The sequence below is a fragment of the Morone saxatilis genome, unplaced genomic scaffold (assembly GCF_004916995.1).
Source record: "Morone saxatilis isolate NCDOM2014 unplaced genomic scaffold, NCSU_SB_2.0 Contig14, whole genome shotgun sequence".
NCBI lineage: Eukaryota > Metazoa > Chordata > Actinopteri > Moronidae > Morone > Morone saxatilis.
This window is the reverse complement of record NW_023339696.1, coordinates 15,812,368-15,825,644: the sequence shown is the minus strand read 5'-3', so window position 1 is coordinate 15,825,644 and position 13,277 is coordinate 15,812,368. Positions and strand designations below refer to the sequence as shown.

The following is a 13,277-nucleotide window of genomic DNA, read 5'->3' as shown; positions in this document are numbered from 1 at the left end:
AAGTCTTTAACTAGTAGTGTAAATAATTACTCTTGGCAGGGAGTAATTAATAAATCAACTATATTAATGAGTAATGAGTAATATATTAAATGCATTTAGTAACTAGCCCTTCACTGATTATATATTAGTTTATTGATGCTGGTTGAAGTAGTCATTTTTCATGTGAAGCGTTGCCGGGTCCTGCCGCTGTGTGTGGGTGGCAGCACTGCGCTGGAGTACATGTTCGCTCTACCTCACATCACAAGTAGAAGAAGCTCAAAGGGCGGCCTTCAGCGATACAGCTCATCTAGCCAAGTTATTCTAGCTAAAAGGAAAAATCCCTTTCCCTCCTTTTAGGTAGCCGACGCAAGGTTTGGTCCGAACAAAGATCCATTCATGTAAGTACGTGCGGCAGCCTCTATTAGATAACGCGTGGGATATTTACCAAGTCTCAGGCAGGAGCTAAACACCTTCTGCTCGCTATTGTTTGCGTTGGGAACTAGTTTAACTTGGACATGCCTATGCTTTGTTAGGTTCAGTCTACTTCCTAGAAACTTGGTGGGGTAGCGTCCTGTAGCTGGTTGGGTCTGTCTGTCTGTGTATGTGTATGTATGTATGTATGATTCCATGTGTGTGTGTTGAGTTTGATCCCTGCGCCGACAGGGGGTTTGAACTATGTGGGCTACACACTGCTAACCTCTGCTAGGAGTCGGTGGTCCCGAACCGAGGGTGACACACGTGCGCTAAATGTCGTGCGCCCATTATCGGACACCTCCCTGTACGAAGGTGCTTCCTCACCCACAAAACTTCTTTCTATAGATTAAAAAAAAAAAAAAAAGGATGTTTTTCTCCTCGAGTTGTTATAGGAGCGTTTTCTATACACATACGTGTTTGTAGAATAAAGTTGTCTTGTTTTGTTTTATTTTGCTGACCAAAACTGGACGGTCGCACCCGTCTAAAAAGCTAACATCATCACCATCTTCCTGGTTCGTGAGTTGTGCGTTAACCCGAGATCCTCGTTTGTTTGGCAGCCAGTTTTAAGAAGTGTAAAGTCAAACAGTGAACACTATAATGGTTATTAAACATCGGCTATGGCGGTGCACGGTTGACAGTTTGACTTGGCGGTTTTTTTTTGTGCGCTGTGACTGCAGTCCTCCTTAAGAAAACATGATAATGACATTATAAAATGCTCACAACAACGTTAAATCCTCCGATACAAACTGTGAGCACGCGTGAGGCTAATGTTTTCTTTTTAATCCGTGTCTATTGAAACACTTGTTAAAAAACAGAAGCAAAAAACGAAATGTTAATCAGTGCTGTCGAAATGTTGTCCGATATTGGACCTCCTCCTCTGAGATGTTGTGATTAAACAGTTTCCCGGGGCCAATAAACGCACCAATATTCGCCCACAGCTTCAGATAAGGAGTTTTCAGTGGAGGTAAACAACAGTTTTATTAACGTTATCAACTCGTAAGCTAACACAAAATGTTGAGCCTTAATTTCCGGAACTACGAGCGTGTCGTCATTGTTAAATGCGGAAGCTGTGAACATTGAAGGCAGGCAGGGTGAAGCTCTACTTCAGTGATGTTAACACTGAGCATCACTCAGTGAACCAGTTGGACAACCTGCTGAGAGTGATTGATGATAAGGAAGGAGTGTGGTTTTGTTGTCATTGTTTGTGTTTGTTTTTTTTTGTTTGTGCCAGTGGCTTTCAGAAGTGGAAATAATATCTGTTCATCATCAATTCCAGGTGCTGACTGAGGAGTGGACATTAAAACAGGCAAACATGTCTGGGGCGTGTCAGGACAGAAGGAGTCGCTGGCAGGAGATTCAGAAAGGCCTACAGTTCATCCAGTATGTGTCATCTTTTAGGTCACTAGTTGTTAAAGTCGGGGGGGCGCTCTCCCCTTAGTCACTGGATTTTTCACTAATACAATACTCCCCAACCCTAATAAGTAAGCGTGTGAAGTGTAATGACTGTTCTGATGCTGTGTGTGACACTTCCTAATGTTACCATACCCCGCTAGTCTTTATCACCATCCTGTCTTGGACATATTGAAGAGCAAACATCAGCTTGATCGGCTACAAGTACTCGTCTGCCGCTGTTGCCGCCTGCGTTTGTGGGTCGTTTTGATCAAAAGGCTCGGGTTCCTCTATGGATGATGCAAGAAGGATTTGTCAGCCTGCATTGTTGTTTCAGATCAGCTGACAGCTGATTGCTGGCTTTACTTTAGTTTTTGTTTTTAATGTGGGATATTTTCCTGATCTGATCGGAGCTTTGTATTCGTGCATCATCAGGCAGACTGGCAGTATAGGCACATATTCTTTTAGGGCTATGCCAGACAACGCAGCGTTTCATTTCATCTAATCTGACAGCCCCTTTTATTGTTGAAACAAGTGATACTTAAAATACTACTCTGCACGTCATCGCTGTGCAATCAACTTGAAACTTTACTGATGTCACTTTAATGGGCCATATTGTTTTAGATTGTGTCATTTATAATGTATCAAACTAAAGACTAATGAAATAATAGAAACATAGAAATTAGATTGAGTCACAACATTAGCCGTTTACTGGTGAGTTTTTAAATGTAACAAGTTTGTGTACATGCTGTGATCTCTCACATGCAGCCTTTTGTGTTGTGACTATATTCTTAATTAGCTGGAATCTGAAAAAGAGCTCAGCATGTCTCAATGAAAGTATAATAATTTAAACTAGAACGTAGTTTACCCTCATAGTCCAGCATGCCAAAGAGACAACTTTTATTGCCAGACAGCAACAAACAAAACAGCATCACAGTTATTATTGCACAATTTTCCATAATGACATTTAAAGGCACACTCTTCGATTATATACTGGAGCTAGTTTTAAGCAAGTCGTCTGCCCGATTTAGCAATGTACTAAATGATTAATAGCTGTTGCTGGAATGTATCGTGGCAGTACCTCTAGTTCTCTGTCAGTGTATTATACTACTCTATTATTGCTCCAGTATATACAGCCTTATTTACTGAGAGAATGTTTTGGTATACAAAAACAGCAATCATATAAATAATAACTGATAATATGTAATATTACATATTTTTTAATACTGAGTTGAATCTATTTTTTGAAGGGGTTGTTTACACAATGTCACTTTTGCTGACTAGTTTGGATTCAGCAGCCAATGCTGTCAGCACCTGCACACACAGCAACGTATCAGACCACAAACACACACACACACACCCCCCTTTCTGTCTTTATGTCACTGTCTTAAGTTAACATCAGTTTTTTTCCTATGACAATGCTGTATATACTGTATCAACTGAAGGACTATAGCTATTAATTGACGAATGGCTTTTTTTCATTAGACTAGGGATTAATAACAAGTAATCAGTAGACTAATTGAGAAGTTTCAGTCAGTACTGTACTCAATGAAATGTTATAAGCCCTGAATTCTATTTAAAACTGTTAGTTCCTACTCTAGTTGACGTCTTTTTTATTCTGATGACACTCTAAAGGTTTGTCACATGAACCTTTTTTTGCTTTTAGATCAACCCTTCCATTTCCTGGAAGTCAAGAGCAGTATGAGGTAAGCTATGTAAATTTGAATGTGGGTTTTCCAGCTTCCTCTTGCATTAACACTTGTAATGAGGACAAGTACCATTAAAGGAAACCTGTGACACTGTTTTTCTAAGTAAAGAAAGCTGAAAGGACAAATTAGCTGCAGTGTGTATTTAGTACTGATTTGGTTCTGTTTTTTTTTTTTTTTCAGGTGTTCATTAAGGATCTTGTGTGGAATCTTTTTGGAGAAGGAAATGACGTATTTAAAGAAGGAGAATGGACAAAATCCATCGAGATGTACACAGAAGCCTTGAGTATAGCAGACTACGCGGACTCCGAAGACATCTGTGTTCCAACAGGTTTAATGGAAAAGTTGTATGCAAATCGAGCTGCTGCGTACCTAAGTATTGTTCCCGTAAGTAGATGGTGACTGTCACACTCTTTCATTCCAGGTCACTGTCCGTTTCCCTTTCTCCCTTTCTTTCTGTCCACCAAACAGTTTATAAAATACAGTTAAATAGTATGAGTAAAGTTCAAAATACAACAAGCACTTTTTGGTCACATAAAATAGTTTGCTATATATTGTAAATTAGTATAACCTTTACAGTTTTGAAGTTATTGTCCAAAGGTTTCCAGTAGGGATGTCCCAATCCAATCTCAATGATCCGTATCGGTTATATTGAGCTTTATTGAACGGTTTCGATCTTTTGTTTTACGCTTTTACTTGCGAAGCTTTCATGCACGGTGCAACCATCGTTAACTCTCTCCACTGTCTCTTTCCTCCACTCTGCTGAGCTCTGTGTGTCAGTGTGAGAGCAGAGACATACCTGCTGGGAGGAGGAAGAAAGCGGTAGAGAGCCAACACACCCACACTCAACAAGCCATTGCAAGTGTGACAAAAGCCGAGTGAACAAAAAGCCAATAAGCATAACTAATGTAATCTGCTCAAAAGATGTAGAGACAACACAAATAATTTACAAATAAACAGCAGAATACAGTTCATTCAGGTAACTCGGGCAAATACCAGAGAGAGATACTCCCTCCAGACAGTAACAGACAGTAACGAGAACAAAAAGATTAGAGGGGATTTTTTATTTTATAATTTTATATGTAAAATAACCCGAACAGCTTTGAGGGTGCTCTGCTTCTGGCCTATTAGGCAACATTAACCATTACCTGGTTTTGTTGGGACACATATTAGTTGATGAATAGATCATAAATGACCGAAATATTTAAAAATAACCAAACAGCTAACCTTTTTTTGTTGAATGTACATTTGTTTGACCTCTCCCTACCTCGTTAATAATACCACATCACGTTTTCCTGCCCTGATCTATGCTGTAGTTTGTGTGTGTATAAAAAGCTTTTATTTGATTGGCTTCTTGAAGCTCCAGATTTGTTATATTGTGACAGTTACCTAGACTTTTCTAATGGCAGACATTTTGACCTGTCTAACTTGGGTGTAACTGTCAGTATTAATAATTGCTGCTTTGTTTTTATGTGTACCCGTTTCAGGGACATGGTATTTTGCATGTTCGCTCCCTGACACACCTAATGGAATAAAGCCATCATTAATGCTAGTTACTCTTTCACTTCTGGCATGAAGTCTCTTGAAAGAGTCTGAAATTCTTAATATTCCTCAAAACAAAATGGTGAAAGGACTCACAACTGTCATCTGATTCCTTTTTAAGTATTCTTATTTATAATTTAAAAAGAGCAAAATAACAGCCACCCTTTTAGTCCCCTTTAAGTGTCCACGCCTTAACAGTGACTAAATATATCAACCATAAGCGCTAGAATCTAGCATTACATCATTTATCAAGAACCACAGACTGTTTGGATTGTGTACACACACTTTTTTTTACACCATTTCAAGCACTTGGCATCATAAAAAGACTAAAAAGAGGATCTTTATGCCAGTATTACTTTCAGAGTTAGCAAACTCTTCCCATGAAAGCACATGACAATACTTCAGAGGTTGCGGAGAGTGTGAAGCAGGCTTGAGTCTTAAACTCCCCACATTGACACACTGTGCTCCTCCAGTGTGACAGTCTTAATCTGGTCACCGGCAATTTGGCTTGCCGGTGACTACTGAGAACAGAGCAGTTGGCATCCAGGAAAGACTGGAGGGCTGCCAGGGAAGTCTGGCTGACGGCAGGAAAGGCTGCACCGGGGGTGGAGTGGGCTAGTTACCCTTTCCACACGTCTTCGTAGCTCTTACTACGGGAACTCCCCAAACTAACTACGAGTACGTTAAGGAAAAGACAGCCCGGCGGTCCACCGAGAGGCGGGATGGAAGATGGACCAAACAGGACGGATAACACGGCAACGATCGGAACGGAAACGACTAAGGAACTGAGAGAATGCAGCTGCGGTTGGTCCAAGATTACTACCTATCAGGGCCTGCGGATCCACCGGGGGAGGAAGAAATGTGGCAGCAGCAGCCAGATGCAAACTTGCACTGCGCAAGCAGGTCAGACAAGGAGGAGTCACAGATGGATGGAGCAGCTTCGATGGGACCCTGCACACAATCCTCCAGGGCACCCTAAAGGGCAGCACAGCGTCCAAGCTGAACATCCCTGGCCATTTCATCTACGAAGAAGGCAGAGGAAGATTTGGAGAGATGCCTCGGAAAAACATCACTCCAAGGCAGATGGGGAGACGGGAGAGAGAGAACCTCCAACTGGTTAAGGAGCGACGTCTTCTGCGGAAAGCATAGAGGAGAGCGAAGGCTGAGGAGAAGGACGGCCTCCAGAACTTATGGAGCCAGATCAGAAGCAGGCTAGCCCACCTGAGGAGAGCTGAACGGATCAGGAAGCGCAGAAGCCGCAAAGAGAAAGCAAGGGCGAGCTTCTTCCGAGATTCCTTTTAGTATGCGCGAGGCTTGCTAGAGGAAAAGAAATCGAGCAGGAGCTGGAAGAACACATCAAGGACCAGCTCAGGGACAGTGAGAAGGAGAGCTCCCTCGGATCGTATGTGTATATATATATATCGTAATGTGCACCGCCTGGGAAAACCTCAAGTCCAATTTTCCCCCTTCCAGGCATTGGGAGCCAAGGAGCAGTTTTCCACCTACCTTCATCCCGAAAGAGAGACTCCCGTAACATCAACCAATTCAGAGGCATAGCCTTATTGAACGTGGAAGGTAAGATCTTCGTTTCGGTGATGGCAAAACATAGACACCAGTTGCTAGAAGGCAGGTGTCCCTGGCTTTCCCGGCTGTGTGGAGCACTCAGACATGATCTGGGATCAGATACAGTCAGCAAAGCAGAGCAAATCAGACCTGCACGTGGTCTGGCTAGACCTCGCAAATGCCTATGGGTCTGTTCCCCACCAGCTCATCTACTTCGCCCTGGACTTCTTCCAGGGCGAAATCGATAAGCTTGGGCTACAGACAGGAGAAGGTGAGACTAATTTTCAAACTCAGGGACTCACCCGACCCGTCTGTCCAAAACGCCAAGGCCCAAGTCCACACAGGACGCAAGTGGGATGCTGCAAAGGCCGTCGACCAGGCTATAACACGCCTGAAACACCTGGAAGTCGTTGGGCTAAAGCAGAAAGGGAGGTCTGGCTTCGGATGGGGACCAGCACCCAAGATGTGGTCCAAGGCTTCGAGGAAGGAAAGGAAAGACCTGGTGATCTCAGAGGTTGTTAAAATCGAAGAGGAGAGCTACAAAATCAAAGCCATCAGCCAGCAACAACAAGGGAGATGGACGACATGGGAGGCAGTCGTTTTCCCAGTAGAGATCGGGTGCCGAGGCTTCGCTGGAACCCCCACCCAGCGGCTCATGGCGTCCCTCGGAATCACTGGATCCAAGCTGAGGAAAGCGACCAAGGACCTGGCGGAGGAGGCAGAACAAGGCAGCTTTTGGCTCTGGCTCCGCACGAAAGACAGAGCATGGGGGAAGCAAGGAACTTAGGACTCCTAAGCTGCAGGGAGATGTCCCTGTCACTGCCCCACCACCCTGAGATGCTCCGGGATTAAAGGGGCGAAACATCGGTGAGGGGTGACTCCTGGCTGACGACCCTGCAGCGGCACTGGCACCGTCGGAGGTGCGGCAGGCAGCAATGCCCTGCAGGTACACTTACCTGTGCTCACATCTAGGCTGAGAAGGGGCAGGTTAAATTTACATTGTGGGGTGGGGCTGACCTCCTTTATGCTGTATGTGAAATTTCATTCAGTTTTCATCAGCACATGACCTAAGATTTAATCTCTTGTGCTCTATGCTGTTCAAACTGACAAACCAGGGTAAACTTCACGGCTCACAACAATCTGTTATTAATTTGTATCTTGTAAGTCTCAAGTCGCAATAGTGCTAACCCTTATGTCTGTAAGGCTGTTAGCTACAGCGAGCAGTCTGGTGTCTTTATCTCTAACCCTGTCTTGTGGTCTGTTAAACCCACACCAAAAGTGTAAAGTGACTGTAGGCATGGTCATGTGACACTTTTGTTCTTTACTTTATGCTTATAAGCTCTGCTGGACTTTTCTAGACAGCACACACACATATGACACATTTGATAGCCAAGTACCATGTTAGTGTTGTAAAGCATTGAATCAAAGGTGGCAAATAAAAGCATAGAGGTTCCTCTTGAAAAACACTACTTTTTCAGGCGGCTATCAATTCCAATACCATCAAGTCGACGGTTGCACTTGAATGCACTTTTTGTCCTCCACATATATTGTAGTGGTACATTCTTATATCTGTATCATTTGGTGCGTTATGACTGAGCCACTGCTGGCATATTTCACATCATTTCTCAGTTGAGAAACTCAGGATTCACTAACAAAACTTCCATTTGGGGAAAAATTATGTTTTCAGAAAAACATTCAGTCCCTCTCCACTGTCAGTGTTTGGCTTCTTTGAATCATGTTACATTGCAATAAAAAACACTCTGTTGTCTTCTGGGAGACCACACCCATAACTGACTTAACTCACTGAACACATAAAGTCAATTTATGATCAAAGAGCGGTTTGTTTGTTCTGTGTTCACTGCATCACTTTGGTTAAGTATAGCTTTTCTAACTGGGACATACTGTTTTTCTCAGGGACTGTACGACCAAGCATTAGAAGACTGTGAAAAGGCTCTCCAGTTGAATGAGGGGAACTACAGAGCGCTGTACAGAAAAGCAAAAGCTTTGAAGGAGATGGGGAGACATCAAGAGGCCTATGAGGCTGTCGCCAAATGCTCTCTAGCAGTGCCTCAGGTAAGGGCCAACGTCTGTGTGTTTTTGTTCATTTATTCAAAATGTGCACACACTTTTTTTTTTTTGTCTCTGTAAATTTGACAAAAATCAAGCAAATAGTTAAAATGTCCAGGCTGCCTGCAGGAACAGCACATACCCAGTGGAGTCATGATGTTTCTGGCATGTTGACTGACAATAGCTGCAGCAAAGGATGAGCTCATAATCAAAATGACACATGACTGTTAGTGTCAGTGGCCTTTTTTAGTTTGAATTTCAGGTAAAACTGATGAAGATTTAGCTTATTGGTGTAATTAGCAGCAAGTTTAATTTATGTTATAGATGTCCACTCCAGGTTTTTGTTGCAGTCGCCAATCCTAATTTATTAATTTTTTTTCTTACAAACACACACTTATGCCTATATAAAGCCTCACGTCACACTGCTTTACTGTCCTAGAGTGTTGTGTAATACTGTATATGGAAAGGAGTGTCTGGAGAACTTTACATGACCTCACTTCATCTCCAGTATGGTAAAATACTGAAGTTTGAATGTAAATTTCAACCAACAAGAGCTTCAGAATGATTGCTAAAAAACATGTAAAATGATCATTTCTGATTTAAGAAACATATCACAAAAACACATGTACAAAATAAAATCCTTTGCAGAGGAAAGGAAAACGTTTGATACAATATCTTGAGGAAAGCAGGTCAGAAAATAATTGGTTACTACCAGGAAGTAATATGTAGAATATCTAAAGTTCAAAGATATTCTACAGGGTTTTATAATGTTATGAGCATAGTAAAATGTACAAAGATCAAAGGCAGTGATTGAGTTGACTGATTGTCCAAGCTTTGTTTAAATAAACACTGTTCATTTGTCTGTTTCTCCAGGATTCCAGTGTCACACAGCTGACTCAGGACCTTGCCAAAATTTTGGGATTGAAAATTCGTAAAGCTTATGTAAGGAGTAAGGTATGTGTGTCGCATGAATTTCAAACTGTCGTGACCCTACTCTGCATATTAAGTCTGAAATATGTTCTTTTTCTAAGAACTAGTTCTACATGTTACAGATGGTTTTTGCACATCAATAGAGGCTTGTCCTACTGTACGATAAACATACAATCAGTAATAATTGCATCTAATTTAAGTTAATTGGGGTGGGTTCCATTTTAACAGCCTGCCTTGAATGTTTTGCGAGGATCAAGTTATCAAGATGCATCAGGTGACAAGGTAAGCAACGTTTTTTCAACTACACAATCTAAAATATGTATCGGTACTATCCCAAGAAGTACATTGTTAATTTAATTTCTTCTGCATTTCTTCAGTTTTCCCATGGCTCGTCTTCAGTTGAAGATATAGAAGTTGGTAAGTGTAATACTTAACACAGCTTTGATTATTATTTTTTATACAATTTAAAAAGTGGGCAAAAGTCACTCACCCCGTTTCTCCTCATTGTGTTATAGAAGTGCCTCAGCTGACCCAGGATGGCAGTGCTCCAGTCCCAGCTCCAATCCAAGCTCCAGTGGCAGTTCACTTGCCTCTAAATGAAGCAGTGGTAGATAGTATCTCATCTGTGACCCTCTCTGAGCCACCCGGCTTCGAATCTGTTGCCTTGCCTGTGTCTGTACCCACGTCTGTCCCTCTCTCTGTGTCCACATTTGTTAATGGGTGTCGAACCAGTAAGCCTTGCCCGATGCTTGAAACCAGTCAAGATTTTGACGCAGACATCATTGGGGACGACCTAGATGATCTACTGGACCAAGCTGGCCCCGAATCACCCTTGGTGAGCAGATCTGACCGCAGGGTCTCATTGATGAATAAAATGTGACGCTGTGTCAATATCTGAAAAGAAATATGACTTTACATCTCTTCCCTCAGGTTATACCCACAGTGAAGGGGCCTCTTCCTTTGCCAACCAGTATTGCCTCAGGCAATTCCATGTCGAGTCCATTCCTGATGCCATCTCACATCAACCCATTTCTCCACAGCAGTGCCCAGCAGTGCACTGTAACGCTGCCCCCGCTGTATCACGTATCAAGTATCAAGTCAGGGTCAAGTGTATATTTTGGTATGGACACTTTTGACACTCTTGCCCCACCACTGGACTCCCTGGACAGTCTCGCCATAACTGACTTTAAAACAGGTATGCTACTTTGTAACCTGGCCTGCTTAACCATGAGGTCAGAGTTAATATTGTACATATTATAACAAACATATCAGATAAGCTAATACTTAACCTGCTTATTCATTTGATCTTTTCTCCTCTCTTTTAAAATGTCAGATTATGGTCAAAGTCCATTCATTACACAGGTAATTTTTGTTCATGTTATTATTGTTATTATTATTATTATTATTATTATTATTAGGTATTGTCAGTCTAGAGGCTTATATTTGGTCTTTTTTTCTTAAACAGATGAACAATAATGATACTCCAATGGGAATGGCTGTGGGTATGCCTGAAGTAAAGGGTATTGCTGCTGCTGTGGATTTGGCAAAGAACCCCTTAGCTGAAACGCATGAATTCAAACAGGCGTGCTCAATGTGCTATGTCAAAACTGGTGAGCAGTTGTGTTTGCAGTGCATCAGTGTGTGTCTGATCAGCGTCTTTTAAGGTTTGTTCTAATATGTTTGTTTTTTTTGTTTTAATCCACAGGGCCTGATGTGTTAGATTACACACTTCATACAGAAGAGCATAAATGCAAAAAGGATGCTTTGCTCGGCAGGCTCAAACATTCGCCAGACAAAACATGGAAGCTCATTCGGCCCAGACCGACAAAAACCCAATATGTTGGACCTTATTACATTTGCAAAGGTAACGTTTTTAAATGGGTAAAAAATGAACTCCTTATTAACTTATTTTTCTATTCAAATAATATCGTAGATCCCTCATTTTGTAATGAAGATTAAAAAAAGATAAGTCAGTTAACCTTGGCATGTTTAAATTTACTTAATACTAGTACTTCCTCTATTTTATTTCAGCATGCCATGTATATTTCCCTACCTAACCTTATTTATTAAATGTAAATACACACATTATTTGAGGAGCATTTGTTTCTTTGTTACCTCTCACACTTTGCTGCTGTTGAATGTGTAAGTCATGTATAACCGCTAACAAAATGTGACCTGTGTTGTTTCAGAGGTGGCTGTTGGGAAGGAGTGCCTGTATCCTGGCCACTGTACATTTGCATACTGCCAGGAAGAGATTGATGTTTGGACTCTGGAGCGAAAAGGATTCATCTCCAGAGAACTACTCTTCGATCCTTATGGGCCCAACTCCAACGTCAGGCTCACTGTCCCAAAGATCTTACAAGAGCATCATGGGATATTCATGTTCCTCTGTGGGGTGAGTATATACTTCTTCTTTCAAAACTAGTATGACCTCTTTAACTGCAGTTGTCAATGACGCCCTTTGGCAGTGTTGTGTTGCATTCCTTTTGTGAGAGGAAAGCGTTCAGGTGCAACTGGATATTTACCTCAAAGACGTGTTTCAAATAATCTTCTGCTGTCAGGACAACAGATGATTGTTCACAATGAGCCACAACATTTCTAAGCACTGCTTTATTCAGAGCGCAATTGGAAAATAAGGCCATTAAATACAGGAATGCTAATGCGATGAATAGTATATGAGAAATGAAATGTCATTGGAGCTTTTTTGTTTCCGTTTAATAAATGTTGTAGCAGCTGGCATACCTGGATCATTCTGTTTTTATAGAATATTGAACTTTTCCAAATACATTTTGTTCAATTTGCAGGTGTGCTTTGACCACAAACCCAGAATAATCAGCAAAACCAACAAAGATGATCCTTCAGTTTGCTCTCATCCAGTGACGAAGCATGACTTTGAGGATCAGAAGTAAGTCATTTCCTGTTTTATAGCTCTGAAACAGCATTTGCCTTTTCAATGTAGAGTTCAAGTAGTCAACCAAAGCAAACAAGCGCAAATATGTGAGGGAGTAAGAGCAGGATAAGCACGTAGACATTGTTGTCCTGTTTTGTCTTTCAGGTGCCTGGTCCACATTTTGAAGGAGAACACAGTGCGTTATTCCAAAATCAGACCATTGAGTCCTCATTGCCAGCTGGATCTCTGTCGCCATGAAGTCCGCTACGGCTGCGTGAGAGAGGACGACTGCTTCTACGCCCACAGCCTCATCGAGCTGAAGGTCTGGATGATGCAACATGAGCTCGGTAAACTGTTTAAAACACTTGTCCAAGGACTAGAACATTGATAAAATATTCAGAAGAACTGTATCCCAGGGTTCTTTTATTCCAATATGTTCTTTTATTTCCTACTTTCCAACAAGGAACACCTTTTGCACTATTTTTTCACTGCTACAATTCTTCTTTTTACTTTCTTTTACACCATGTAGGTATCACTCCTGAAAGTATCGTCCAAGAGGCAAAAAAGTTTTGGAATGCAACAGCTTCATTGCAGGGAGCCCAGGTAAGCCCAGTGTAACATTATTTAGTTTTTTAATTTCTAAAAAACTCTAAAGTTTCTAATGTGATCTTTATAAATGTAACCACAAATACTGTGTGTATGTGTATATGTATGTATGTATGTGTGTATGTGTATGT

The 13,277-nt window shown here is 41.6% G+C and overlaps 1 protein-coding gene across 3 annotated transcripts in view; it reads left to right on the top strand.

Moving 5' to 3' along the window:
• Window positions 1–239: 239 nt before the first annotated feature.
• The window catches only part of zc3h7a (zinc finger CCCH-type containing 7A), a 15,375-nt gene continuing 2,337 nt past the window's right edge, over window positions 240–13,277 (top strand). For 2 of the 3 annotated variants that reach the window (XM_035654502.1, XM_035654501.1), the window contains exons 1-17: window positions 240–377; window positions 1,730–1,833; window positions 3,509–3,548; window positions 3,732–3,935; window positions 8,568–8,726; window positions 9,594–9,674; window positions 9,879–9,932; window positions 10,028–10,067; window positions 10,166–10,485; window positions 10,581–10,845; window positions 10,984–11,012; window positions 11,116–11,260; window positions 11,356–11,514; window positions 11,840–12,045; window positions 12,455–12,555; window positions 12,706–12,887; window positions 13,070–13,143. In XM_035654502.1, the coding sequence (XP_035510395.1) occupies window positions 1,766–1,833; window positions 3,509–3,548; window positions 3,732–3,935; window positions 8,568–8,726; window positions 9,594–9,674; window positions 9,879–9,932; window positions 10,028–10,067; window positions 10,166–10,485; window positions 10,581–10,845; window positions 10,984–11,012; window positions 11,116–11,260; window positions 11,356–11,514; window positions 11,840–12,045; window positions 12,455–12,555; window positions 12,706–12,887; window positions 13,070–13,143 (2,127 nt within the window). In that variant the 5' untranslated portion in view covers window positions 240–377; window positions 1,730–1,765. Of the gene's footprint in view, window positions 378–1,729; window positions 1,834–3,508; window positions 3,549–3,731; window positions 3,936–7,464; window positions 7,600–8,567; window positions 8,727–9,593; window positions 9,675–9,878; window positions 9,933–10,027; window positions 10,068–10,165; window positions 10,486–10,580; window positions 10,846–10,983; window positions 11,013–11,115; window positions 11,261–11,355; window positions 11,515–11,839; window positions 12,046–12,454; window positions 12,556–12,705; window positions 12,888–13,069; window positions 13,144–13,277 lie in introns of those variants that run through there. The other variant, XM_035654503.1, reaches the window with a different exon arrangement.